Raw genomic sequence first — 25,584 nt, 5'->3', positions numbered from 1 at the left:
AAACTGCCTTCAAAAACATGTGTTTTTAAAGATAAAATCTCTCTTGATGTTATAAAATTTCAACTGTGCAAGACACTGCACTGAAAAGTTACCTGGTGTTGACAATGAGTCCTAGATGGCTTGTTAGCTCAGAATTAATTCTTAAAAGAAAATTATTTAAAAAGCAACGTTTGGTAGCAAATATACAAAATGCCTCATCTTTCCACCAGATAGCATTTAAGAAGTTTAGCAGAGAAAGTACATTATCATGATCATTATTACTTATATGACATGGTTTATGTGGAAAAATATTACTCTCAAATGCCTGAAGTTACATTTTGCTATATTTATTGGAAATAGCATTCTATGAATAACTTCTGCTAATTTAAGCAACTATAAAATTGCAAGTGAGAATTTACTGGTAGTGTAGGAGTTGCAGAGTTAATGCTGAGCTGTGTAATTACACTGAAGGAAGTAAGGACAGCTTAAATCTTCTCCACCAGAAAAGTGCAAACTCTCACCCCTAACGATAGCTCAAAATACAGAAAATGAGATGAAAATTTTCTTATATCAAATGCAGTGCTAATAACATTGTAGATGGAATCAAAAGATGGAGGAAATGAAGAACAGAAATACTCTTTCCTTTATTCTTCCCAAAAAAACCAAAACCATACAAATCAAAACTTGTCTAGTACTAAATCTAGCCTTTGGTAGCAGCCATCAGTTGTTCTTTGCCATTCAGAATGGTGAAAGGTGAGAAAATAAACAGAAATCCTTCAAGAAAACAAGTGGCTAATTCTTCCTTTGGAGGTAGGTTCTAGTTTTTCCAAACATGCATAGATTAAATTTTATACATACTATATATATATATAGTTTATATATAATCTTTAATAGCACCCATCTGTTCTTAGTATCCCAGATTATTACTGTCATGACTGCCAGCCTTCAGTGTTTCTTTCCTGTAAAATTTGGTACTTTTTCAAATAGTGAAAAAATAGAGTGAAAGAGCAAATATATATATACATATACATATATATATACACATATATATATGTGTGTGCATGTGTGTATATATACACTCTGAAAGAAGAAAATATGTTTTCTTTCACAAGAGTTATATTTTTCCATTTAGAGAAATTTTTCACAGCATTTTCAGTTCTATAATACCTTAATGACATGGTGCAGTGTTTGTAGGAGTCCACTGGACTGGCTGGGAAGTGCACCTGCACCAGCAGTGCAACAGTCAGGGCAGAGAACCTTTTCCCTTTTTTTCCCTTTTAAAACCTTCCCATCTGAAGAGCATCCACTCACAGAAAGTTACATGGGTCAAAACTCTTGAGGTTCTCTGGAATTTTTTAGCACTAATAGGTGTCTTAAGCAGCTGGATGGCTGGGAGCAAGAGGGAAAGGCAAATATCCTCTTCCAAAGCAGCTGCACATCACAGCAGGCTGCAACTACTGTCTCAGCCATTACCCTAATTATGCAGTTGCTCCCAAATCTGCTTATCCAAATACATCTGAAAGGTCTTATGTCAGCACTTTAGGCTCAGCCACCTGATTTTGGACTGAAACATCCAAAGCTGTGGTGCTTATCTGTGCTAGTCTACCAGCTGTGATATGAGGGCAGCAGCCTTTAGCTGGCTAAAAGCTTTGTCATCTTCTGCTACACCAACATTTCCAACCCAAATATGTTACCTAAGCCTTAAACCCTGTGTAAGTCAAGAGCCTCTCCATAGGCTTGTTTACCACATCTGACATCTAGAAATGCAGCCATAATGACTCTGCAGCAACATGCAGCTAATGCAATGACAACTGTATGAAAAACACATCAATAATCACAGCTCTGGCTTGACTGCCATTGATTATTGAGTTCAGATCAGGACTTGTAGCGATATTAAAAACCTTTCATACTGTGTCATTGCCTCTGTGTCTATATATTCCTACATTATTAATATGTCAAAGAAACTTTCAAGCATGAAGAAGAGATGGCTGTCCTGCAGACTACAGGACAAAACATGTCTGCAATAAAAAAGACTTAAAGTGTATTGCCACTTTCTGAATCTTTAAGTTTACTTTTTCACATTTTTCCTTTTAATACTGAAGTTTTGTTGCCTTCAAATCTTAAACTCCAATTAATCTGCCTCATCTGAAAAAAATAAAGAGATTTTTTTTTATTATTTCCATTACTTGAGGAAATATTCACACAAGACTGTGATGGGGAATCAAGTGTAATAGAGAACTTCCATGACTAAAGATAGATGAACTTTCTATATCTGTTGTTATACTGGTTCATATAAAGTAAAAGAAAAGCAATTTTTTAACTTCACAAAGCACAGACTATGGAAGAGTACAGTGAGGCTGTAGGAAAGGTAGTAATGGGCTGTGCAGTATGCAAAATTAAAAGGTATCAGTTTGAAAGTGACTTTGATGCCCCCTCAGCTGCTAATATTTTACACAGGTATAAAGTGTTGGGTTGTTTTTATCCAGAGGATGAATTTTTCTGCTCTGTATTGGATATGCCTTGGGCTGCTGCTTTCTCAGCTAGTTTCTACAGGAAAATACAATTGTATCAAAGGAAAAAAACCCAACCATATATTTAACAAAAGCTTCAAATTCGCATACAAGTCAAAATAAACAAAGCCAACTATAACATGCACTATAACAACTATAACTATGCAACTATAACAACTATAACAAAATATTATATTATGATTTATGTAATGGATTGTCAGCAAAGAAGATTACTGTTCTGGTATTTATGCTTTAAATCTGGTTTTAGGGTTTTCAGTCAGTTGTGATCTGATTAAAATGTGACTGATTTGGAGGAGAAAATCACCTTAAACTGATGGAGTGCCAAGAACTCTTGCAGATGAGGTGGCAGAAATATCTCTACTGAGGCCCTGAGCTACGTCTAATAGTGACCAAAACCAAATTTGCATCTTAAAATGAGAACAAAGATTGTATTAAACAACTGACATTAAAACAATGTACTCTAGTGTTGAGCACACAAGCTAAGACACACCTGTATATACCTCATTTACATTGTTCCTTTGGCAAATGTGACTAGCATTTTGAACCACACAGGCCACTCCATACTGTGAGTTCCCATTTATAACCAGGTATTCCTGGCCATTCAGGGCAAAAATGGCCTTTCTTCTTTTCAAGGAAGGGAAAAATGGCTTTATTCACTGACTAACTTGATATGACTTTAATGAATGGTTCCCTTCAACTTCCTATTGCTTAAAACGCAAGCAATCTTATCTATTCAGCTTTCTTAGAGACAGATGGACAAAATTGTCAAACTTGGGTTGATGGATTCACCCTCATATATTCAGACAGCACCAACATAGGAGATGACTTTCAGATTGCTAGAACAGCTGTCATAAATCACATGAATTGTCATAATTTAACCAATATGTGAAAAGAAACGTACACCTGGGAAATATACTGGCCAACGAATGGAATGGCAATATCTGATAAGACCTTTTCTTGCCTGATTCCAGTGTAATGATAAGTCTAGTAAGTACTACATGAAAGCATAATGCAATCTGATACGATCACACCTGTTATCTACCAAATACTCAAAAAGTAAAATTAAATACAAACCATTTGCATATTTCAAGCACTTAAGAAACAGAAAGTAGAGAACAATAATGTATTTCTGAAGCAAATATTAAACAACTTGGGACTACATTAAACTTCATAATAAAACTATAAAAGCCTTTTTTATCACTATGACGCTTCAGCAGGACAAAATGCTGGAAAAGAAAAGTAAGAAATTTAAATTAAGTCAATGATTTGTGATTGAAAAATGTTGGTTTAAATTGGACTGGAATTGTATCCCTAGCTACATGAATCTGAGAGATACATGCCAATGAAAAGTGAAGCAAATCCAAATGTGGATCTCTGTGAGTGAAGGAGGTGGCCTATTTCTTTCCTTCTTCCAAAGGTACAATCCAGACCTGTTACAGACGTTACTTCACACACTCTAGAAAGTCCATCCCTTGTGCTGGTTAGCAATGGGAACTCCAGATGCAGCTACACATGCTGCCACCACAGAAAACTGCTCTTAATTCTGCATAAATGGTCTGCCTTTTTGTGAGATGGGTGGAACAGGAAAGCAAATAGTGCTAGCAATCATGACTGAAAGGCACTATCAAATCTGCTTGGAGTCATTTACAGATCAGCCTTCTTGGGTCACTGCTATCAAGCCTTCACCTTCAGCTGGAGCAAGTACGTCCCTTCCTCCTTCTTACTGTGCAGATAGAAACAACCAATCAACATCACTGAAATGAGGGAAGTGGTGTTACCTTCTGCTTAACAGAAAACATCAACAAAGGTCCTGTCATTTAAGCTTCCCTTACCTTTGCCCCTGCTTCACAATCAAGTAACTAATGTCTCAAAGTACTGCACTGCTTTTACTCTTGATGTTTCTTAAAGGTTTTTAAGCATGTTTACCTTTTCCTAAGCTTAAAGAAATTATCCATAAAAGTAACCTCTACTGACTAAATGAAAGAATCCAAATCAGATTAAGCCTAAAGATATGCAAAGTAATAACTAAATTTCAGTGTCTGTTTACCTTTCAAAAAAATTTTACTACCATTGTGAACTAGTGTGAACAGGTTTTTAAACTAAAAAATGTTCCAGTTTACTTCAAATATTTAAAATATTCTTTACATTCAGTTACTCTCTTGAGACCTGGCACATCTCCATATGCATTTGAGAGCAGGACTTCTACAGAAATCAAGGGGGTTATGCCAGGATGACAAAAAAGGAGTGGTTTAGTCACTTTTAATGGAAACTACTAAAAGAAAAGCCTTATTTCAAGATTCTGTATTTGCTTCATGAATCATAGTGAACAAAGATGCCAATTTAAGGACTATCAGTTTACATAAAAGCTATACTTACTGAAACATTTTTATCAATTAGTTAAATGTATTTGCTCTAAGCTTCCAGCAGAATCATATGCAAAAAAGTCTTATTTTCAGACATTTACAGCAAAATGCATTTATGCCTGCTAACAGAATGCCTTATTAAACATTCATAGACATTGCAGGTATTTATTGAATCAGTTTTTTCACCAGAAGATAATTTTTTATATAATATCAATTTTCACTCTGTTTATTGAACACTTGCAAAGCCTCTTTTAAGAAACATGAAATATTTTACTGAGTAACAATACACTATATTTCATTCTCACTCAGCTCATTGACTTAAAAACGTTCACTCAGTGAATGCGAATTCTAAAAAAGTTTCATTACATTGAACCATCTTACACTAATCTTGACTTTTGGCAAGGATAAAAAGCACCATTAATATTCAAGAACTTTTAATTACAAATGCTGATTGGAAACCCAGTGACAGCAGCAGCCAAATCAAACAATTTTTTTTTGAAAAAGGCAAATAATTGTCATCCCATCACTCCAGAAGAAATAGCTCTCTATGTTGGCGCGTACTTCCTCCTTAGACCCAAATATCCTTCTCCCATAGCACTTCCACTATGCCTGTGCTGCTGCAGGTGGGTAACAACTCTAAGGAACTCCTGCTCAGAGTTTTGCAGAGACCTTTCTCACATGCTTGGCTCATCAAATACTCTAGTAACAGATTATGCCATCTTGGATTTCATTCCTGTCTTCAGCACTGGGAATCAGGGAAGATTACAGCTGAGATTAGGCTGAGTTAGGTTCAGAGCTGGGTAATCTCTCCCTCTTTAAACAGGGCTTCTTGTACTTCCAGATGCAATGAAATGAACAGAAATGGTTTGAGAATAATTTCTAAGGATAAAGAAGTCTTTTCACATTAGCTAATACATTAAAAATTTCAAGAGGGTTGTAGGCAAAACAGTAAGAGAGTAGTAAACAGAGACTTTTCAGGGAGGCAGAACTCAAGGAATTTGGGGGAAATGCAAGTGTGGAGTAGCACACTCTGGGAATTACAATTTTTCTCCTTTTCCCACAAAGGCCCTGTTCTTAATTCCAGTTAGATTCAGGTATTTGACAGGAAAAAATAAGCAGTTCATTCCCCTGTACCCATTGGTATCTTTTTCCCAAATTTAAAACTAATGAAGAATTTCATTAATATGAAACCCCAGAACACCAAATTTGAATCATCACCATAAACCTAGAAAAGGGAAGAAATTTTACAGAAAATTCCTCCATTCTCAGTGGAAATATAATATGCTGAAAAGCATGACCATAAAGTCTAAGCATTGTTAAGGAATCTGTCTGGCTGTGAATGGAGTAAGGATAAGTCTGACTGAGGTGGAGTAAACCTTCTTCACTGGAGTTGTTAGGGTGCTTTCAATTTGTGACTAAAGCAGTGCTGATAACATTGTTTAAGCTATTGTTGAGCAGTGCTTGCACATCATCGAGGCTTCCTCATTTCTCACACTGCTCTAAAGGGTATCCCATGTCATGTGATGTCATACTCAAATAAAAACTACAAATTCCATTTTTCCAAAGCTTGGAGATGGTCTGGGTAGGGGACTGGGTGTGGGAGGTAATGAGTGACTGCCTTTGTATCCTTTTCTAAAAAAAAAATTAATCCTTTCTTCACTTGCTAAACCATTCTTAGCTCACAGGTTTTCTTTCTTTTCCCTCTTCTGATTCTCTTTCCCATTCTGCTGGTGAGCAGAGAAGCTGAGTGGACGCTTAAATGCTGGTTGGGGTCAATTTTCTACCCTCCAAAAGGTACCCGAAAAGGAAAAAAAAAAGCGACAATGAAAATTGTTCAAAATCTTAAAAAAAAACCCAACAAAAAAACCCACAGAAGAAACCCAAAAGCTACTTATACTATTGTCCATTTATATTCAGGTTGGTTGGCCAAAAATAAATAAGCCATTTCTTCTTATTCAATTAACAAGACATATTTATAACACTCTACTCAGTTAGTTACTACGCTGTAATTGGCATTGCATCTCTCCTTCTAGTTGAACCCTTAAAAGTCCTTTCAGGTATTAATTTGAGACAGAGCACTCCTATTTAACAGCTGAAAGAGTGGAAACAGAAAACAAACAAGCCTGGGGACAACAAGGATCTCGCACTTGAGCTATAAGTGTTTTCAGATGAAGGTAATGTTTGGCATAACTCTTACTTTCCTCAGCCTCTCTTTTCCCCTTCCTCACTCTGCTGCTTTTCCAACAAGGTAAGCTAAGGTCATACCACGTTTAGCAACCTTAATCAAAAAGCAGCCTATACTAACTGTCACTTTTTCACACTTTTTTTTTTTTTTGCTATACCTCTCCTCCCACCCCCTCATTTTTTTCACACAGTATTTAAGGCAGTTAAAGATTAAATGATTTGAATGTCAGACTTGAAAGGTAAAATACTCCAGTTTGCTACAATTTTTTTTCTCTATAGCAAGTGAGGATGAATGAAAAGGGAATAAATGACACAGTAGTCCTTTCATACCCCCCTTTTTCTTTCAAGAGCATTCCTTTTTATTTCCCTCACTTTCAATTCAACCCATTCACAAAGGATTAGCATAACACATCTTTTTATGCTTGTAAGGGTTATAGCTGTAATCGCCTCACCTCATCCCTTTACTTAGAAATCCTGTCTCCAGAGGAGTAATTCGATTACTCACAACAATCCAACTTTTGCCTAACCAAATAGGAATTCATTATAATGCTGTGCTGCTTCATCAGTTTACTATGAGTGGATGGGGAAAAATATAGCAAAATGAATAGCTGGTGTGAAAGGAAGAAAGCAATTGTCGGCTAACAAAAGGCTACCAACAAAAGGCAGGATGACAAGCAGAAATTCTAAGTCCTATGGGCAGGGTAGCCTCCAAACTACTAACGACCTGTAGCTTTTAGAAGTCTTGGGTTTCAAATAGGTATGAAAACTTTGTAAATTGATGAGAACACCTGAGTGCTTCAATTTGACTAGTCTTTACCAGGTACTGGGCAAGTGTGTGTAAAAACCTGAGGCAGAGCTTTTCCACCTGCTGAAGAATCACCATCATCCTCTGTTGGTGAAAAACATATTCATGCTAGTCCTTACAATGGCTTTTCTTGTCCTTTTCTTCTAAGATTCAAAAACGTAGATGAAATAATCTTGGCTGCATACTGCTTCAAAGTAAAACTAGTACTATCCTTAGCAAGTGACAGTGGATAAGGATAAAAGAAAATATAGTAATGAGGACAACTGGCATCTCCAAATGACTTCCAGTTGTCCATATGCCCACAAGCACAAATCTAAGAAAAGCTCATGCTGATTGTGGCACAGAAGGACAGCACTTGGGGCAGAAGCACAGATGCCAGGATCATGCCTTCTATTTAGAAGTAGAACATTTTATTTTATTTTGTATTATTTCTGTAGAGTGATTTAAAATGCCCAGATATAATGAGGCAAGTTCTCAAGGGCAACATTTGTTTTGCCAAAGGTTTAGGAGCATTAGGATACAGCTGACAAATCTTTAGCTGTTAGACTGGCTTAGGTTGGTTTTCAGCTTTTGGAGCCCAAAACTATCTTGGCTTTTATTTTTACAGATTCCTAAGGATTTCAACACAACATATGGGCAGCATTAAGGGCATTAAGGATTTATAAATTCACATCATCATTATAAAAACATATGAAGTCCAAAATATACTTGGGGTTAAATGGAATACATGTATTACTCATGGTCAAATTAAATATTGATGTGTTCCCGTCTGCATTAAAAAGAACAAAACAAAACATTGTTTTTACAGTAGCCATATAAAGAAAACACTCCAGACACGAAGAAAACATTTCACTGCATTTACTTGAGTCTGAGTTCTTTTTAAGCTGGAATTTCTTTTTACTTAAAGTTGCTGCTCTTTTACATTCTTCTAGGCAGTTAACCTTTATTGCAATGTGTGTGTACTTTACAGTGACTGGAAATCAATAATAATTCTGATACCAAGCCCTTTTTGTCTTGAAAAACTTAAAATATCCCTAAGACAGCATATTTCTTCAATAGTACTCATGGGGATTTACTAATAATTACATTGTTAGATGTGAGTGGAGAAATTGAGTATGTGAAATAAAAGCCAAGCTTTAAAATTTAAAAAAAAGTCTTCAGAGCACAGGAAAAACTGTCAGTTGTTGTTATTGTGCAAATTTTTGTTCAACATATACACAGCTGCGATAACCATGTTCACTCTACACAGGCAAAGTATCTGTATTCTTTCTCTTTATTCCATAGCTAAAAATCGGAGAAAAGCAATTCCCCAACAATGGCCTCTTGCTCTGATCCTAATGAGACTTCCAGTTCCAAGAGAGGAATCTGCTCAGAGAGATGGGGCAAGATCCAGAATCCAGCCTTGAATCAATGACTCCTCAAAAAATACAGCAAATTGTTCAGGTACACGAACACACATTTTGTTTTGCCTCCTGACACTTTTTGATTCACCATGGTTTATTTGCTAAAACTGAATTTACAATACTAATATTTGAGTATGTCATTTAAGAAATGAATAACCCTGTTTGCAGAAAAGCAGCTCTGATACACTGTGCAGAGAGTTCAGGCATGGTTAGGCAATGCTGCATATCCCAATGGAAACTAGACCTTTCTTTTCAACAGAGAACTTCTGCAAGAAAAGTTGAAATACCTTACATTAAACTGGCCAATAATAATAATAAAGTGGAAGAGAGAGTGGAAAGGCCTCAGAAGAAATATGAAACCATGCATTATTGCAAATGACCTACCCCAAACCAGAAAAACACCCTCCAAGTTGCTTAACCAAGATAAAAATATGTTGTGGGACCATAAACATCACAAGGCAGCCATCATGCTTACAGATAGAAGACTGCATAGTGTTCATTAAGGTGATAATTTTTTTCTCTTTGTTGTAACACAGCTAGTTAGACACTTAATAAGGAGTCAAAAATTACAAGTTCGCAAAATGAATGTGACACAAACACCAGCAGAGTACAAAAATAATTGAGAATATCTGATCTCATAAAAAATGAATTTAAAGCACGATAGCCAGTTTCAAAGCTGACGAAAGAAATTTATATTATGTCTGTACTTAGCCTCCAGTTTAGGGATGTTTTATTTATGCTTCTGTCTCAAACACTTTTACCACAGTATAAATTGGTTCTAACTACCTTAGGTAGCTACATCTTGAGAAGGAAGAGAAAAAGATGAAAGACTTACAGTCAGCTTATTCTTCATTATTGTATTTCCCCTTTAGCCTAACAAATGTTAAGACAATTTGTTGATAATCCTACATTTCTCCTTATCTCCAGCTATGGCAATGACAAAATTTGGCTTGATTAAATACTTCAGCATTGGGTAGGACTCAAGAAGCCTCCATACATGGCTGAATGGAGTATGCAGTACACCTGATATGTTTTGCTTTAACAAGAAGTTCAAGCAAGCAAGTCAAATGTGGAAGGAGTTGCATTTGAAGAAATTTTGCCATTAGATGAAAAGCAGCTGTCACTCGATCTTAGAATTTTGTGAAACTAGTCAAGTGTCTTGTTCATCATAAGATGTTCAACATGTCCTCAGTATTAACAAATTTTGTAGCAATCAGGGCTCTCGTTCTGGCAGTATGACCCGCCCCCTCAGCAGTGACATGAGCTACATCCTGCAGTCAGGTCCCTGACAGGGTCATTGTGTGGGCCCAGCTATGCACAACATGCTACTCAAGCCCACCAGCTCTACGGGCTGGCTGGTGGCAGGCAAGGCACTAACACTGTAAGCTCAGGCAGCAGCTGCACCTGCCCAGCTGTTTCTCTTCTCCAAGCTACAAGCATTAGTTCATGTAAAAGCCTGAAAACTTGGTTCAGGTCCAATGCAGCAGCACTACGTGCCTACCATCGATCACATTATGTTTTGACTTCTTCAAGCATCACACACTCCTCTGCCAGCAAAGAAAATTTTTCTACCTAAGTATGTGTTTGCATTCATCTAAACAGTTCAAAGGACCATTCAAGGGAATGGGTTACTAAAAATAAAAAAACTGTAAATGATTTGTACTTCCCAAAACAATTTGGAAAAATACTTCCTGATGGTTCTGTTTTGTGGGTAGAATTTCACCTTCTAAATTTCACCACTACTAAGGGGACATCCAGGAAGTTGTAATTTCTGTCGCTCAAAACTCTACATGCATTAACTGAAAAACTCACTTTCTGAGTCTGAGAAAACTCTACAGTTCTGTTTGAATTAAATCTGTATTAGCAAAGCTATTTGATTTGGCTCAGTAAGATGATGTCTCATAACTTGTGCTGACTAAGCAATATGCTTTTAATACAAAGACAACCAATTTATCAGATTTCAAATTTAGACAAGCATATAATGAAATTCATTTTTCCATGAGCAGCAGCTGAGTGGGTTTTTGTTCTCTAGGTTGCAGAAAAGAAGGCTCAGGGGGACTCCATCACACTCTACAACTACCTAAAAAGAGGTTGCAATGAGGTGGGGGTTGTCTCTTCTCCCAGGTAACAAGTGGCAAAATGACAGAAAATGGCCTCAATTTGTGCCAGAGGAGGTTTAGATTGGGCATTGGGAAAAATTTATTCATTGAAAAGGTGGTCAAGCATTGGGACAGGATGCTCAGGGAGAAACAGTGGAATCGCCATCCCTGAAAGCATTCAAAAAATCTGCAGATATGGCACCTGGGACACAGTTCAGTGGGTTGAAATCTTCGATATTTTTACCAACCTTAACATGACTGGTCTCTCAGTTACTAAACTGCCAATGACCTATCATAGAAGGAGGTTTTCTAAATTATGTTCAAAAGCAAAATAAGAACTTGGTAGATTTACAAATATGTAGTGGCTGCTGCAAATAGTCAGTAGCCTTTCCCATCTCAGTGTACAGCATGGTCTAGGCTGAAACATATAAGCAGTTGGTAGCAGCCAGGGCACACTCCACAGACCAGGTTACTGATTAAAAATCCTATCTAACCACAATGGTTAATGTCTGACTGCTTTCATGGAGACTTTAGACATATATTCCTCAAAAGAAAGAGTAACCTGAAAAATCAACCTTCTTATCTGATATGTATAGCAGAATTTTCTGTATATAAGTGAGTAGGACAGGAAATACATACAGTAATTTTCATCTTTGATCCCATTTGAGATATAGAGGCAGAGATTCCTTGTAGATGTGTCACTGAGCAGATGAAGCACCCAGTACCCAGGTTTCACAGTGCAGTACATTAAAAGCCTTTAAACCAGGACAAAGAACGATAACCCTTTTTATCACAGCTGTACAAAAGGAAGTGCTATGAAAGATGAACACATGGATGTAAAACCTTGTATAAATATTATGGTTCAATGATTTCAAGAAGAATGGGAACTAACTTACAAAATTTCAAAATTTTGGAATACTATCAGGTAACAGGCCCTTCAGGATTAAAACTTTATGAACTACCAGAAATGAGAAACACTAACAAACTGTGAAAAAATCTGTTTACATTTGCAGAAAATAATTACAGTATGTTGAATTACCAGCCCTTATAAAATTTGTTACAAAATTCTAGGGGATACAGCACCATCATTTCAAAAAAGAAAAGGCAGACTCAATTCAGCAAAATCTGTGAAATAAGAAACAGATAAAAGGTTATTTTGTGATTTGCTTGGTTTTCTATTGTAATGGGTTAACGAAACAAATTCACACTATCTGGATGGTTTAACATTTTTGTAAAAAAAAATGTACGTAAAAATTAAGATTCGCATTTAAAAAATGCCTGTACTTGTGCAAATCAATGCCTTCCATAAGCTGAGGCAATTTGAATGCCAATTATAGTAATTGTAGAATCCTATCCCTTCTCTCTCTGATATAGAAAAAGGGTCATGTGTTGTTAAAAGCATGGATATAGCAGTAAAATCTCTTTCAACAGTTCTGGCCAATAGTCAGCAATTTGATTTTTCTGTCATTACCTAATGATCCCAAGAATAACACATACAACCAGGATACACATCTTTATATCAGAAGAGTATCAGTTGCAAGGGACGCTGTCATCTAAAGCTATCTGAGCCGACTGTAGAACCTTGGGAGTTTCCAACCAGACACTGTTACATTCATTACAACCCTCTGGAATCTGCCATTCAGACAGTTCTTAATCCACATCACTGTCCACTCAGCCAGTCCACACTTGCTGAATTTGCCAATGAGTATATTGTGAGACAGTGTGGAGGTAGGTAACATCTGCTGCTCTCCCCTTAACCATCAAGGTAGTTGCTTCATTGTAGAAGGTTGGTCAAGCATGATTTACCTTTAGTGAATCCATGTTTACTACTCCTGATCATTCATCTTCTTGTCATTCATGTGGAGAGAGGTGGCCTCCAGAATGAGATGTTCCATCACCTTTCCAGGGATTGAGGTGAAGCTGACTAGACAGTACGTCCCTGGGTCCTCCTCCTTGCCCTTTTTGAAGACTGGGATGACATTTGCTTTCTTCCAGTCCTCGGGTACCTCTCCTGATCTTCATGACCTTTCAAAGATGATCATGAGTGGCCTAGCCCTTCTTATTGTCTTTTAACACCCTTGAACCAGATTTAATTCCTTGACCTTCCTTGTTTCATTTCAACTTACTCAGACAGGCTCTCTATATTCATTCCAATTTGCCTGACCATTTTTCCACCTCCTGTGTATATCCCGCTTATGTTTGAGTAATGATAGGAGTTCTTTATTCACCCATGCAGGTCTCTTGCTCCCTTTGGCAGATTTCTTATTCATTAGGATGCATCATTCTTGAGCCTGGAGAAATGGCAAATTCAGGAACACAGTAGCACGAGGGATGGAGAGAGTGATTGTGACTCTTGTTTTCCATCAGTACATGAGGACCTGGTTTCATTGTCCCAGGAAGACATTGATGACAAAGACACATTTTCATGATTCTGTGAAGTGTGCAGATGTAACCTTTTTGCTACCATATTCACCTTTACCATACACAGCCATTCTAATTTTGTTTGAATGTTATGATGGCATAAATATCCATTCTTCACCAGAGCAGGAAGTCTTCAGATTTAATTTCCCACACTGTGAAAATGATGACACATAAGTGAGGATTTGCCTTAAACTTACCCATTAGCCACCTCATTATGCTGCCTCTGAGCTTCACTCTGCATTTCAACTGCCCATATAAATCAGTTTTGGGCAATCTGTTTTCCAGCATAAGAAGCAGGTCTGGCATAACTGGATGTCCTATAATCTTGCTTCAGTGCTGACAATGTGACAGCAATTTAGGAATGCATTATTCAGGGCAGTATCCTGCAGTTTTATGGCAGGAAGGGCATGAGAGCAGTGCATCAGAAATGGTTTGGATACTAGATGTGGAGATGACAAAATGTCCAAGTTTTGTAGCTATACACAGACTGACAGCAACTAATGTACAATAGATATTTACTTTTATTTGAACCCCAGATGCCTCTTTATTTCAGACATGCTGCTTTAGCATCCTAAATACTTTATTGGCTTTTGCTCTTCCCTGCATGCTTTGCTATTAACTCTGGTGTTTTGAAAAAAGTATGCTGGTGAAGTAGCATTGCTGTTCTCAAAAATTTCAGTAGTGTAGCATCAGCACAGACTATTGCCTCAGGATATTTTCCACCACAACAAGGTTAGAGCAGGACCTCTTTTTACCCTGCACTAATGGCCTGGCCAACTTCTTGGCAGAGGGGCTGAAACAGTCAATAATATGTAGTCTGCTCACATATGTTTGAGTAACAAATACTCAGTCATCAGCAAAGAGCAAGTAACACAAGAGATATGGGATCTCTGATTTAATGCTCAGGTTAAATATTCTGGCATCTATATGGTACTGAATAGGGTTATCTTTCCTGTTAACTCAACAAAGCAGATCATAAACAGAAGCGTCAAAGAGTGCAATGTATTTTGTGACCTCTTTGACAGTAAAGGGTTCTGGAAGTACATCCTGATCAAGAACATTCATCACTGTGAAGCATGGAGTATATTTCCAGTCCTTTCCAAACTGCTGAATTTGCACAAAAGCCTTCAGATGCTTCCTAAGTTGACAGCATTGAAAACCACACACAGGACTGTAATTCTGTACCTATGCTTTGACTTCACCTGGCCACAAAAATTGTTTTAACACTGCCTGTAACTACCTCCTGCTGTGACAGACAGATGTGTGATAACCACATTATTTCTAGAAAGATCATCCTGCCTACAAGGTCCATCTGCAAGCCCTTCCAGCTGGCATCTTTCCAAAAATAGCCTGGTTAGTACACAACTTCCCACTACAGCAGAAAGCAGCGTGAGCTCCTGAACTTCAGAGCCATCATCTCCTTATGCAGCTGACAAAGCATCAGTCTCTGTATTTGAATAATTTGGCAGCAGCGCCAATCCACCATACTGACGTGCTCTGCAACACATTGGAGTGTTTAGGAAGCGCTACTACACTTGGCAATGCTGCTCCTTGTTTCTAGATGACTTTCTGTAGAACTTCACATAGAGTTCTGTCAGAGATGACATGCACATAGTTTAATAAACCTTTGTAAAGTTCATGACAACAAAAGGTGGGACTTCTTTCCATTTAGTTAAAAGTGTTCCATTAGATACAGAGAAACATGGTGACACTGATTTCAGGGTCTTAAACTGTATTCATGAAAGTAAATAAGCACATTTCTGATTTAGATGTTGCTGAATTTCTTCTGCATTCTTTGTGCACCGTTCTTTTCTGATGTAAAGCTCTTGTGTCCTTCCTGTCCAGGTGCACAGTGAGCAGCCTTACTGCTCAAATATATTTTGTCTTCTATTCAGAATATCTCAGTGTTAGGCAGCTGTTAATGCAAGAATGAATAATTGCTAAGATTACTTCCTCTGTGGTAAGATGTTGCATATTGTCTGTGCTGACATGCCTGCCGGTGAAATGAAAGTGTCATTCTGGCTGAAGAGTACTATGTACATATAAACACAATTCACAATTCCTGGAGACCACTTTCTCCTTCTTTCTTGAAAAGAGTGCTGTCCCTTCAAAGGGCTGCTCATCATTACAGCACACATGAGCCAAATTCTTGTCGCTCCAAGGCTGAACATGCACATGAGATGCCTGTGACAGGCTGATAGAGGCAGCAATCCCTGCCTGATCTCACACACTCTTCAACTTGAGGCATTGCAAAAGGCCATTTCAGCCAATGGTAGAAATGGCTGAAATGGGAGAGTTAATCACAATAGAAAATGAAAGTCTACACAGGCTGCCTGTGTGAAAAGGGGTTAATATGACCAGTCCTATCAAGGGATGATAGAGTTTTCCTTCTCTAAACACTTGTAATTTTACAATGACCCAAAGAAGGTAAACACATTAGAAAAGACAAATGAGAGATGGTGAAAGAACAGTAAGAAAAGAGGAGCTGAAATATACTCTTGCACCCAGCAGTATTAGCAAAAGGTACTTTTAAATGTACGTCTATTAGGTACAGAATGAAACATTTTCAATTGCAGTTAAAAATCTAATGAGCTTTGCAAAAACTCTCAATTTCTAGCTTTATGTCTCCATATTCTCTGCAATGGATGCAAAACACTCAATGCCCTCATTCTGATCCATGAAATAATATTCATAACAGGTGAAGAGACCTAAAAAACCAGGCATAAAAAAATAAAAGAGCATATATGCTAAGATGCTGATCCTTGTAATGTATCAACATTCTCCCTCTAACATTTAAATATAAACTAGAATACTCTACCTGAATTCTCACTTCTAAAATTCTCATTCCTTAGGAAATCTTAAAGTTCACTAAGATTTTTATCTTTGTGCATTCATGAAAATACTCACTTAATAGGTTTTGTATCTGGAGGTGTCCGTCACTTAACTGTTTGTTTTAATAACTATCACCAAATATTCCATCAAGGGATCACACCATTTTTTTTTATTTACAACCAAAGGTATTACTTATCAGAACTTGCAGATGTGGTTGCTTGGTGAGCTACTGCAATTTCATATAAAAAAGAAAAAAAAATGCCACTCTAATGTTCTGTTTCCACCTTTGGAAAGCTCAGCAAGTCAACTAAATTCTCTTCTTCGAGTGCTAAAAGACATTATGCAAAAGACCACTGAAGTTTAAACATATTAAATGCTTTTCCTATGCATGAGTGAAAAAAAATGATGCGACTTATGAAACACCTGCATTCTTTATATTATATTGCCACTTGGGTCTCCAGTTCCTATTGGGATGGTACAGCTCAAAGTCATTGTAGCAGCATTGACCCAAACATAAAAACAACAGTGAGAGAAAATTCCTTTCAGATACATTTAGCATCTGACATATTCCCTTCATTTGTGCATTAATTGGTAACAGACATTTTTGAGCATCCTGCAACAGGAGGTGATTTAACTTTCACAAATTTCCCTAAGAGCAGAAACATCATCAGGAGCAATTTCAAGGAAATAATTATGGTCTAGACAGATTTATGACTTCTAAAGACCTAATCCAAAGCACATTAATGTCAGTGGAAGGACTCCCATTGACATCAAAGGCCTTTGGATCAATCCCCAACTGCTGTGGGAATGAATTCAGAGCAGTAATGATGGTGGACTAAATGCACACTTGGAGTTGAAATGTTACCACCCAGACCTCTTTATTCCTCAAATCAGATTAAAAAGTCATTTTCTGCCATTTCACAATTACTTCCAGATGCGCATCATCTCAAATGGCATTTTCATCCATCTGTATGAACCAAACATGCATAGAGATAGAGAGGTTCTATACTGTCTGAACTAATAACACAAATGAAAACCATGAGGGAAAATAATGTTGGAATTGATGAAGTTCTTGTTTTAAATGCGGACTGAGAAACACTGGACTTCATTTATTCCCTCTAACTACTTTGTGATAGAGCTGCCAGGTCCACCACTTCTTTATTTACTGCCACAGTAGATTTCTTCTAATTAAATTTTCAATATTTTTCTCTAGCCCACTAAGCAAAACAAAACAATACACATGAATCAGTGATAGCCTCAAACTTGGCAGCCTGAAAACTGTCAAAAATGTCAGCTTCATATACTTCTGCTTTATAACATCTCTGCTGTCCCTTCTGTCATCTTAAATATATATTTACATGCTAAATAATTTGAAGCATCACTCTTCTCTGACCACGTTAGTCCAGTTTCGCTCCTTTAGCAGTTGGTAACATTTTAGACTGTAAAATGAAATGCTGATGTTGTGTGTGAGTGGAAACCCGTTCAAAGTTTCACACAGTCAAACTCAGCTCCAGGATATGGCAGATCAGTCACCAACATCACCTATTACTCTGAAATGCACACACCTGCTATTTACTTCAGTTTATCAATACTTTGGTTAGGCAGGTTTTGTTATCATGTATTCATTCTGATATGTACATGCTATGAACTACTCAATGGTCTCAAGTTTTGCCAGGAGATCTAAACTAGACATTAGGAAAAATTTCTTCATGGAAAGAGTTGTAAAGCATTAGAACAGGCTGCCCAGAGAAGTGGTAGAGTCACCACCCCTGGAAGCATTCAAAAAACATGTGGGTATGGCACCTGTGGATGTGGTTTGGTGGTGAACATGGTGGATAAGTTGACGGTTGGACTTGGTGATCTTAGGGGTCTTTTCCAACCTTAACAGTTCTATGATTCCACAGTTGAAATCTGCCTTACTAAGACAGTATTAGGAGGTTCAAGACTTTCTTTAGGAAATGATATATAACAGATTTTTTTTTATCAAATTATACATATTTCCTAACTCCATCTTTCCATTCCTATTGAATATCTGACCGGTTATCTCAGCCTCTGCACTCTTCTCTGCTCTTCAGAAAACAAGATTTTTTGTTTATCCTTCTTCATTTACTATGTGTGGGAAACCAGATTATTAGTGACTGGGTAATCCTACTATCTAGATTCAAGAATTAACAAGGTATTGACCAATTCAATGTTATTAGGGGAAAAAAATACACTGGTCATTGGTTACTGAGAGTTTCTGGATGAGAAGGGGATTCAGCTTAACAGAGGAAGGCAGTGTAGGTTAACAGTGTCCAAGGAATCAAAATTGTTCATAGTTAATATATTTTCTGGGCTATACCTCTAACTGGAAATCGTGCTTTAGCTATGTTGTACTTACCACCTGTGGTACAAGGAGTTATTTTTAACATTGTTTCAACTTGCTTTCATCAAGAATCAAAGTTTATGCAAACAGACTGTGTACACGTCTGTAACATTTCATATTCCCTCATCACATCTAATAACTTGGCCTGGCCAATTGGTTCCACTGTGCAGAAGGGCAAAAGTTACTCATTAAGCTCCCACAAGTGCCATGGAAGTAGGTGCCTAGAAAAAGGGCAATGCTACTGTTAGTCTAATTAAGGACCATCAAAGAATCACTGGCCTGCATCCTTCAGCTGCAAGTACACAGGAACTGCTCAGGAAGCTACTTTTTAAATAGGTGCTGCTCCAGTATTTTCTACCATGAAAAATTAACTCAATGTATTTCAGTACACCAGACACTAGTATGTCTCTCTGTTTACTCAAAAGCATTTTTTCAAGGCACATCAAGAAGGAGCAGCAACATTCTTTAGTCATGATTTGGCACCATCTTTCAGATGATCTGACACTTCCATGCATGTGTTATCAGAAGCATATGACAGCACTGCACCTGGAATATACAGACCAAAAAAGTACAAGTGCTTCAATTTAAATTTGTTGGCTTCCGTTAGTTTAACACCAATAAACAAAGTAGTCCATCAATTCCCAAAGGTAGAAGGCAACTTTGGAAATCATAGGAGTGAAACCCATAATGCATTAAAATACATGGAAAGCATGTTGCTAGGGAATTGTCCCCCTCCCCCCAAAAAAATTGGTTAGGGATGAATTTCTCCAGCACATTGCTGTCATATTTTTTCCATCTTTACGTCTTATTGGTGTGAATATTCACAGTAGGTAAACCAGATCCTTGAACAAGATAGAAATAAGAAAGTAACTTTGCTGGTAATACCGAACTTCACTACCAAGGAGATTTTGTCTTAATGTGCACCTTTTCTGTTGTTCCTCCCTACCCCCTTCCAACACAGCTTTTAAAAGTTTTTAATGTCTTTTCAACACGTTCAAGACAAAATTCAGTTTGGCCACCTGTAGGCTGCTTCAAGTCACAAGACATGACGCAGCACTACACACTACTACAAACTATGTATAATGGAATACATAGTTTAGACAATTGCCCAGATTTTAAACAGGTAGGTTTGCTTTACTGGAGTGCATTAGGTAAGGTGAGACAGTCCCTTTTTCCTATGAAAATATCACAAATATAACCAGACATTTCCTACACCAATAATTCAATGTGATCTTACACACTACAGAAAACCAAACAAACAAATCAACAAACAAATCAGGGTAACCAGAGCATACACATAAACCAGTATATTAAGTATACTCTTCTTCAAATATAACATATCATAGTATTATTATTATGATGAAAACATGGGAAAAAATCAGTATGAACTGTGAAAAAATACTTTAGAATACCAGCATAACTCATTTGAGAAATTTGAATGTACATAATGTGTACACAATGTACACAATATGACTCTGAAATGATGATTCCTTATTAAATGTATTCCTGCAGAGGAAGAGAAAGCATTTGTTCCTAGTGTTGCCTCCCCCTGCAATTCACAGCCAGCAATTAAAATAAGTCAGAGAAAACACTTTGGTTTTTAGGTCCATTTTCAAGGAATTTAGCACTGATATATCAGGCAACTCAGTTACTTCAGGGAAACCTGTCTTCAGTCAGAGTGTCAAGGGCAATATATAAGGCACAACGGTAACAAACCTCAAACTTATTTTGCCTTTCTTTCAGACTACAGCCATCAGGGGGAATGTGACTGTTGCAGCAGAGGAAGGGGTATAAGCAACCACCAAGGGGTCTCTTGCTACCATGAACATTGCTTTGAGATTGGGGGAATGTGTGTGGTTAAGCAAAAATAATTTCCTCATACGACAGGTGAATTCCCCTCCTGTTTTATTATTACTATCCAGAAAATTTATGATGAGAGAGACCATTGTTTTCCCCTTCCACTGTCCTGCAATAGTTTGAGTTATTTCTGAGCCTTTCAAACTCTCCCTAGACCCAATACTAGCAATACATGCTTGTGGTACATAAATATTTTTTAATGCAAATATATTTTAATTCAAACATTTAATATTGCCAGGTAAACATAAGAAACATAATGCTGATATACTTTTTACAGAAGACTTAGCTCATGGTTTTAATTTCCTGTTCATATTAGCATACCTCACTTGATGAAAATGCTAACACATATTAAGAAGTACATTTTTTTTCTGGTTTCTCAAGAAAACATTTGATTGCTACCACCTCATTAGAGACATCACCTTTTCATTTGAACAAGATTTAAATTGAGGGAAGTTATTGAAAAAATGGGGCTGATGTGCCTCTGCAGTATTTTAATACCTGATTCCTCCTATCTAAAGTTCTTTTTATGCTGAATATCAATATGCAATTAGAAAGAGACAACATAAGTGCTGGGCCTCTGCAGAAGACTCTTTGGGCATTTGCAAGCTCCTTGCTTGTTTAGCTGCCAGAATCTATCAAGCAACTGGCATAATCAAGCCACCAAAACGAGTGGCTATAAATACAGCCAAAGCAAGAGATAACAATAAACAAAACAACTAAGTCCTCATTCGAAGATGAAACAACATTTTTGAGTGAGCAGTATGTGATTAACCTGCTGTATATGGGGTCAACATGATTTATTCTCACAGCTATGCAGTCAGCCTTAGTCCTGGAACTCACTTGCTGTCAGAGAGGAGCTTTTCTCAAATCAACCCTCCCCTACGTCTCGCTAACACTTGGAGCTCTTACTTAGGAAAATGAACTGTCATGTCCTTCATTTAAATTATTTCCACCCCTGCTTGAAAATAATTGTTAGTCTAACAGACAGTTTACCCATGTGCACTTTCTTCTCTCCTGTCCATCTATCTGCTGCCTGCAATGCTTCAGCACTCTAAAAGCAGATCTTGAAAGCCACAGACAGAAAGGGGGAATAAAGAAGTGTCCTTATTTTGTCGAAATTCTGTGTATTGCTAGAACAGTACTCTCTTGGCTCAATACCAAAGAATAAAAAGCAGCAGACCATTACATTTTAACACAATCGAGTGGTTCAAAATAGAGGGATAGTACTGGCTTTGCTTTGAACCTTTAACAGCAGCACCACAATTCATTTAAAAAGCTACTTTGTGTGTGGGGACGAACCTCTTACCTTTTGTAGCTATTCGAACACACTGAGTTTTGGTTTCCTGTTAAGGAAAGAAAAGTAAAGAAAACAGTCAGATCAAGGGCTTTTTCTTGCCCTCCCCACTCCATACATTCATCTTAGATCTACTGGTCAGCTGGTACAACCCAATGAATTGGCTCAGGGCTCTGGGCTTAGCAGGGGTGGAGGCTGGGGAATTTTGTCTTGATTGGAATGTATTGTCCAGGATGATAATGGGGAGAGAAGGTGTGGGACAGCCCAAATACAGCAAAATTTCAGGTTATTCAAATCAAATGGAAATCATACCATAAGAATACAAAGAGAGGATGCAGCAGGAGGAAAAGGGAGGAGTGGCGCTCCTATTTATGTCACAGCACAAAAATCCTGAGCTTGTGTTGACCTGAAACAGCACTGTGCAGCAAAGATACACTTGCTCAGCACTGTCTCCAAAATTATGTCTTGCTACATCCTGGCACTCTTAAAGAGTCACCTGAAGCACATGAGCAACACGCTCCCTCATGCTGCTGGGTGTGGAATAAGCACAGATGTAGCTCAGATATCCCTCCACACATGACACAGTTAATCTGCAACCTATACTGTCTGCCCAGGGAGACAGTGATTTGACAGCAACGTGCTTCAGAAGATGCTTCACATGCAAAGAAAATTTCTGTGTAATTTACGACTCTCTCCCCTCAAATTTCAAATTGTTGAAGTCTGGTGAGCAATTAAAACAAATGAACAGAGAAATTGCTTGGTTTTGCACAGTTAGGACAACTTGAACAGACAAGGATCAATCATAAATGGGATTTCTGACCTTACTGTACAATGCACAGTCATTTTAAAGGAAAACATACTGAAATAGCATAAGGTTGTGTGAGCATAAGGTATTAGATCACTCTAAACAATATTAGCATGTGATTTGAAAATATAATAATGACAGTTTCACTCTATAAAATATGCTTACTCTAATCCTCCATCCCCAAATACATCCCCTGGCATCTGTCTCCTCTTGAAGATTCAAAAGCAACAGGTAAAATATGTAGATGCCAGTTTGTAAACACAACTTGTAAACTGCTAGCAAAACTCTAAGCTGAGGCACTGTAGGTGTTCAATAAGGACAATTTTTCAATCAAAATGAAAGTCCCACAAAGTTTACTAACATATTCTTACCCATTCTCCCTAGTTACTGGATTTACTTGTCTGTTTCTGTTCAACATGTCTGCAAAGATCACAGGGTAACTTCTTCTCAACCCTACCATGTACTTCAGAGCCTACTTTACTTCCCTCTGCCTATTTCGGATCCCACTGGTTTACAGCAAAGCATCTGTTTAAATATTCTGCAGTTCAGATGTTATCTTACAAGCACTAGATCTCTGTCCTGGCAGAATGTAGTGCAGTTCCCCTCAAAACCTCCCACTAAATCCCTGTAGGAACAGAAATTTGATGCAAAGTTTCAAACATAACAAAAAAATCTGTTTTAGGATTAAAATTTCTCACAAACTGAAATCACCAAAAAATGCTGTGTTTAACCAAAAAATACTGTGTTCTCTCATTTTCTACTCATCTATCAAAATATAAAAGCCAAAATAAATATCTAAATATATTTTGTACTTTCATTTTACTTTTCCCTCCCTTTTTTTTGCCTCAGGGAATGAAACAAATTTCTTTACAATGCAGTCTACTGGAAATCCACAAAAACAAAGGGAATTATTTTTAACAGGTGGGGGAAATATGGATGGGTGTCTAGCAGTCACCTTTTATTTTGCTTTGTTTACTTCATATAGTTCTTTAAATAAGAACTGAAAAGAGGGAATGATCTACTGAATGAGAAAAAAAGTCCAGTTTTCAAACACCCTTGTACCCATTCTGACTTGATGCATATCCAGTTTTCATAATCATAGGTAAAGGTTGAGATTTCCTTCAAAAGACTCCAAGGCAAGACTGCCTGTTAGCAGGGATTTGTTTAGTCACCAGAGTGATCCAAGCATAAGGAAGAGTAAACACTGCTTCTGCTCCTTTCCAATGGTTCTGCTGGATATCAGTGATTATCAGTCTAGCCTTTCTAGTTCCTGTCCAAACTGCCTGGACACCTCAGTTTTCTAAACTATATATCCAAATATTAAATTTTAAATACCTAAGGCTTCTCTGTCTACCATATTTTCCCTTTTCACCAATCCTTTTCCTCTCCCTCATTTTTCATTTACAAGAGGAAAAACCATTCAAAAGCAACAGCCTGGGGTTTGCAGAGCCACAGTTGTTCTTTGCACCTGGAACCTTGGAACCTCTCTCCCTGACACTTCTCCTCCTTCCATATGCACGCAGAGCCAGCAGCAGCACTCAGCAGCAGAGTTAAAAAGAAGCACCCAGGAGGTAATGAAGGTGAATGATAGCCATAATTCTACTGCACAGCAGTGCTGCAAGCCTGATGTACACTTTCTCAGAAAGACTCTCAAACTCATGGTGGGCCAGCAGTTACTTTTGCTCAAGAAAATGTTTACTTTTTATTTGATGTCCAGTGTGAGAGTCTTAAAAAGTTTGCAATGTTTTACTAGCCCACTGAGCAGCCCACATTCTCTTTAGCCTGCAGTAATTTAATCTTCTAAAGAGCGCAGGTACTGAGAACTGGGGAAAGCACTGTGGATATTATTTACCAAGGAGACAGTCACAGTCCTGAAATTACTTCCCTCAGACAATTACTATGAGATGCATTAAACTCCCATCTAGTAGCAGTTTCTGTGACACGAGGCTGATGTGAAATGTGAATGGCACACTGCCGTGCTGTCACAGCACCAGGGGGATTTCAGCCATGCCACTGCCAACACCTCCCATGTCCAACTCCAGCAGTCCTACTGTCACCACAGGCATGTCTTTGCCTCCTTGCAGGAGCAAGGTGCTGTCAGCACTTGCCTTCTCGACGCTGCTCATGGCCTGGAAGTAGATGTTGTAGCCTTTCCGAGGAGCCAGCGGCGGGTTCCAGAAACCTTGGTACGTCCTGTTGTCACCCACAGTAAAGGGGGCTGGCTCTGGCAGGTTTCCTGGGGGCAGCTGAGCAGCAAAGTAGTATGGTGAGCCTCCACTAAGGGCAGTCTGATAGGTGACAGGGATTTGGTAGCACTCCATGGCACCAGTTTCTCGCTTTGTTCGGTGCGGGTGCAGCTCTTCAACAACAATCTGGTAGGCACTGGTGAGACAGAGGAAAAAAGGACAAGACAGGAGATGGATGCAGAGAAGAAACAAAGGCTGGAAATACAGCAAAACTGTTTATTTCAGCTGTTGGAATGAAGCAGCATACTTTTTTTTTTGTGTGTGTGTGTGAAAAACAACAATACAAATCCATACATGACCTCTTATTATTACTTTTCTTTAAAACTTTTTTTTTTTTAAAGAAACACAGGAAAAAATGTGTTAAACTACAACAGATTAAACTCTTGGCTGATCAGAAGCA

General features: G+C 37.8%; 1 protein-coding gene across 12 annotated transcripts in view; it reads right to left on the bottom strand.

Annotated features, from left to right (window-relative positions):
* PTPRK (protein tyrosine phosphatase receptor type K) overlaps positions 1–25,584 on the bottom strand; it is a 381,645-nt gene that overhangs the window by 45,614 nt on the left and 310,447 nt on the right. For all 12 annotated transcript variants that reach the window (XM_071437018.1, XM_071437032.1, XM_071437039.1 and 9 more), the window contains exons 12-13: positions 25,047–25,320; positions 22,146–22,182 (exon numbers count right to left, since the gene is read on the bottom strand). In XM_071437018.1, the coding sequence (XP_071293119.1) occupies positions 22,146–22,182; positions 25,047–25,320 (311 nt within the window). The remainder of the gene's footprint in view (positions 1–22,145; positions 22,183–25,046; positions 25,321–25,584) is intronic.

The sequence above is a fragment of the Agelaius tricolor genome, unplaced genomic scaffold (assembly GCF_023055355.1).
Source record: "Agelaius tricolor isolate 1412-34295 unplaced genomic scaffold, bAgeTri1.0.p SCAF_1, whole genome shotgun sequence".
NCBI classification, from domain to species: domain Eukaryota; kingdom Metazoa; phylum Chordata; class Aves; order Passeriformes; family Icteridae; genus Agelaius; species Agelaius tricolor.
The sequence above is the reverse complement of the archived record's forward strand: the minus strand, read 5'-3'. Positions and strand labels throughout refer to the sequence as shown.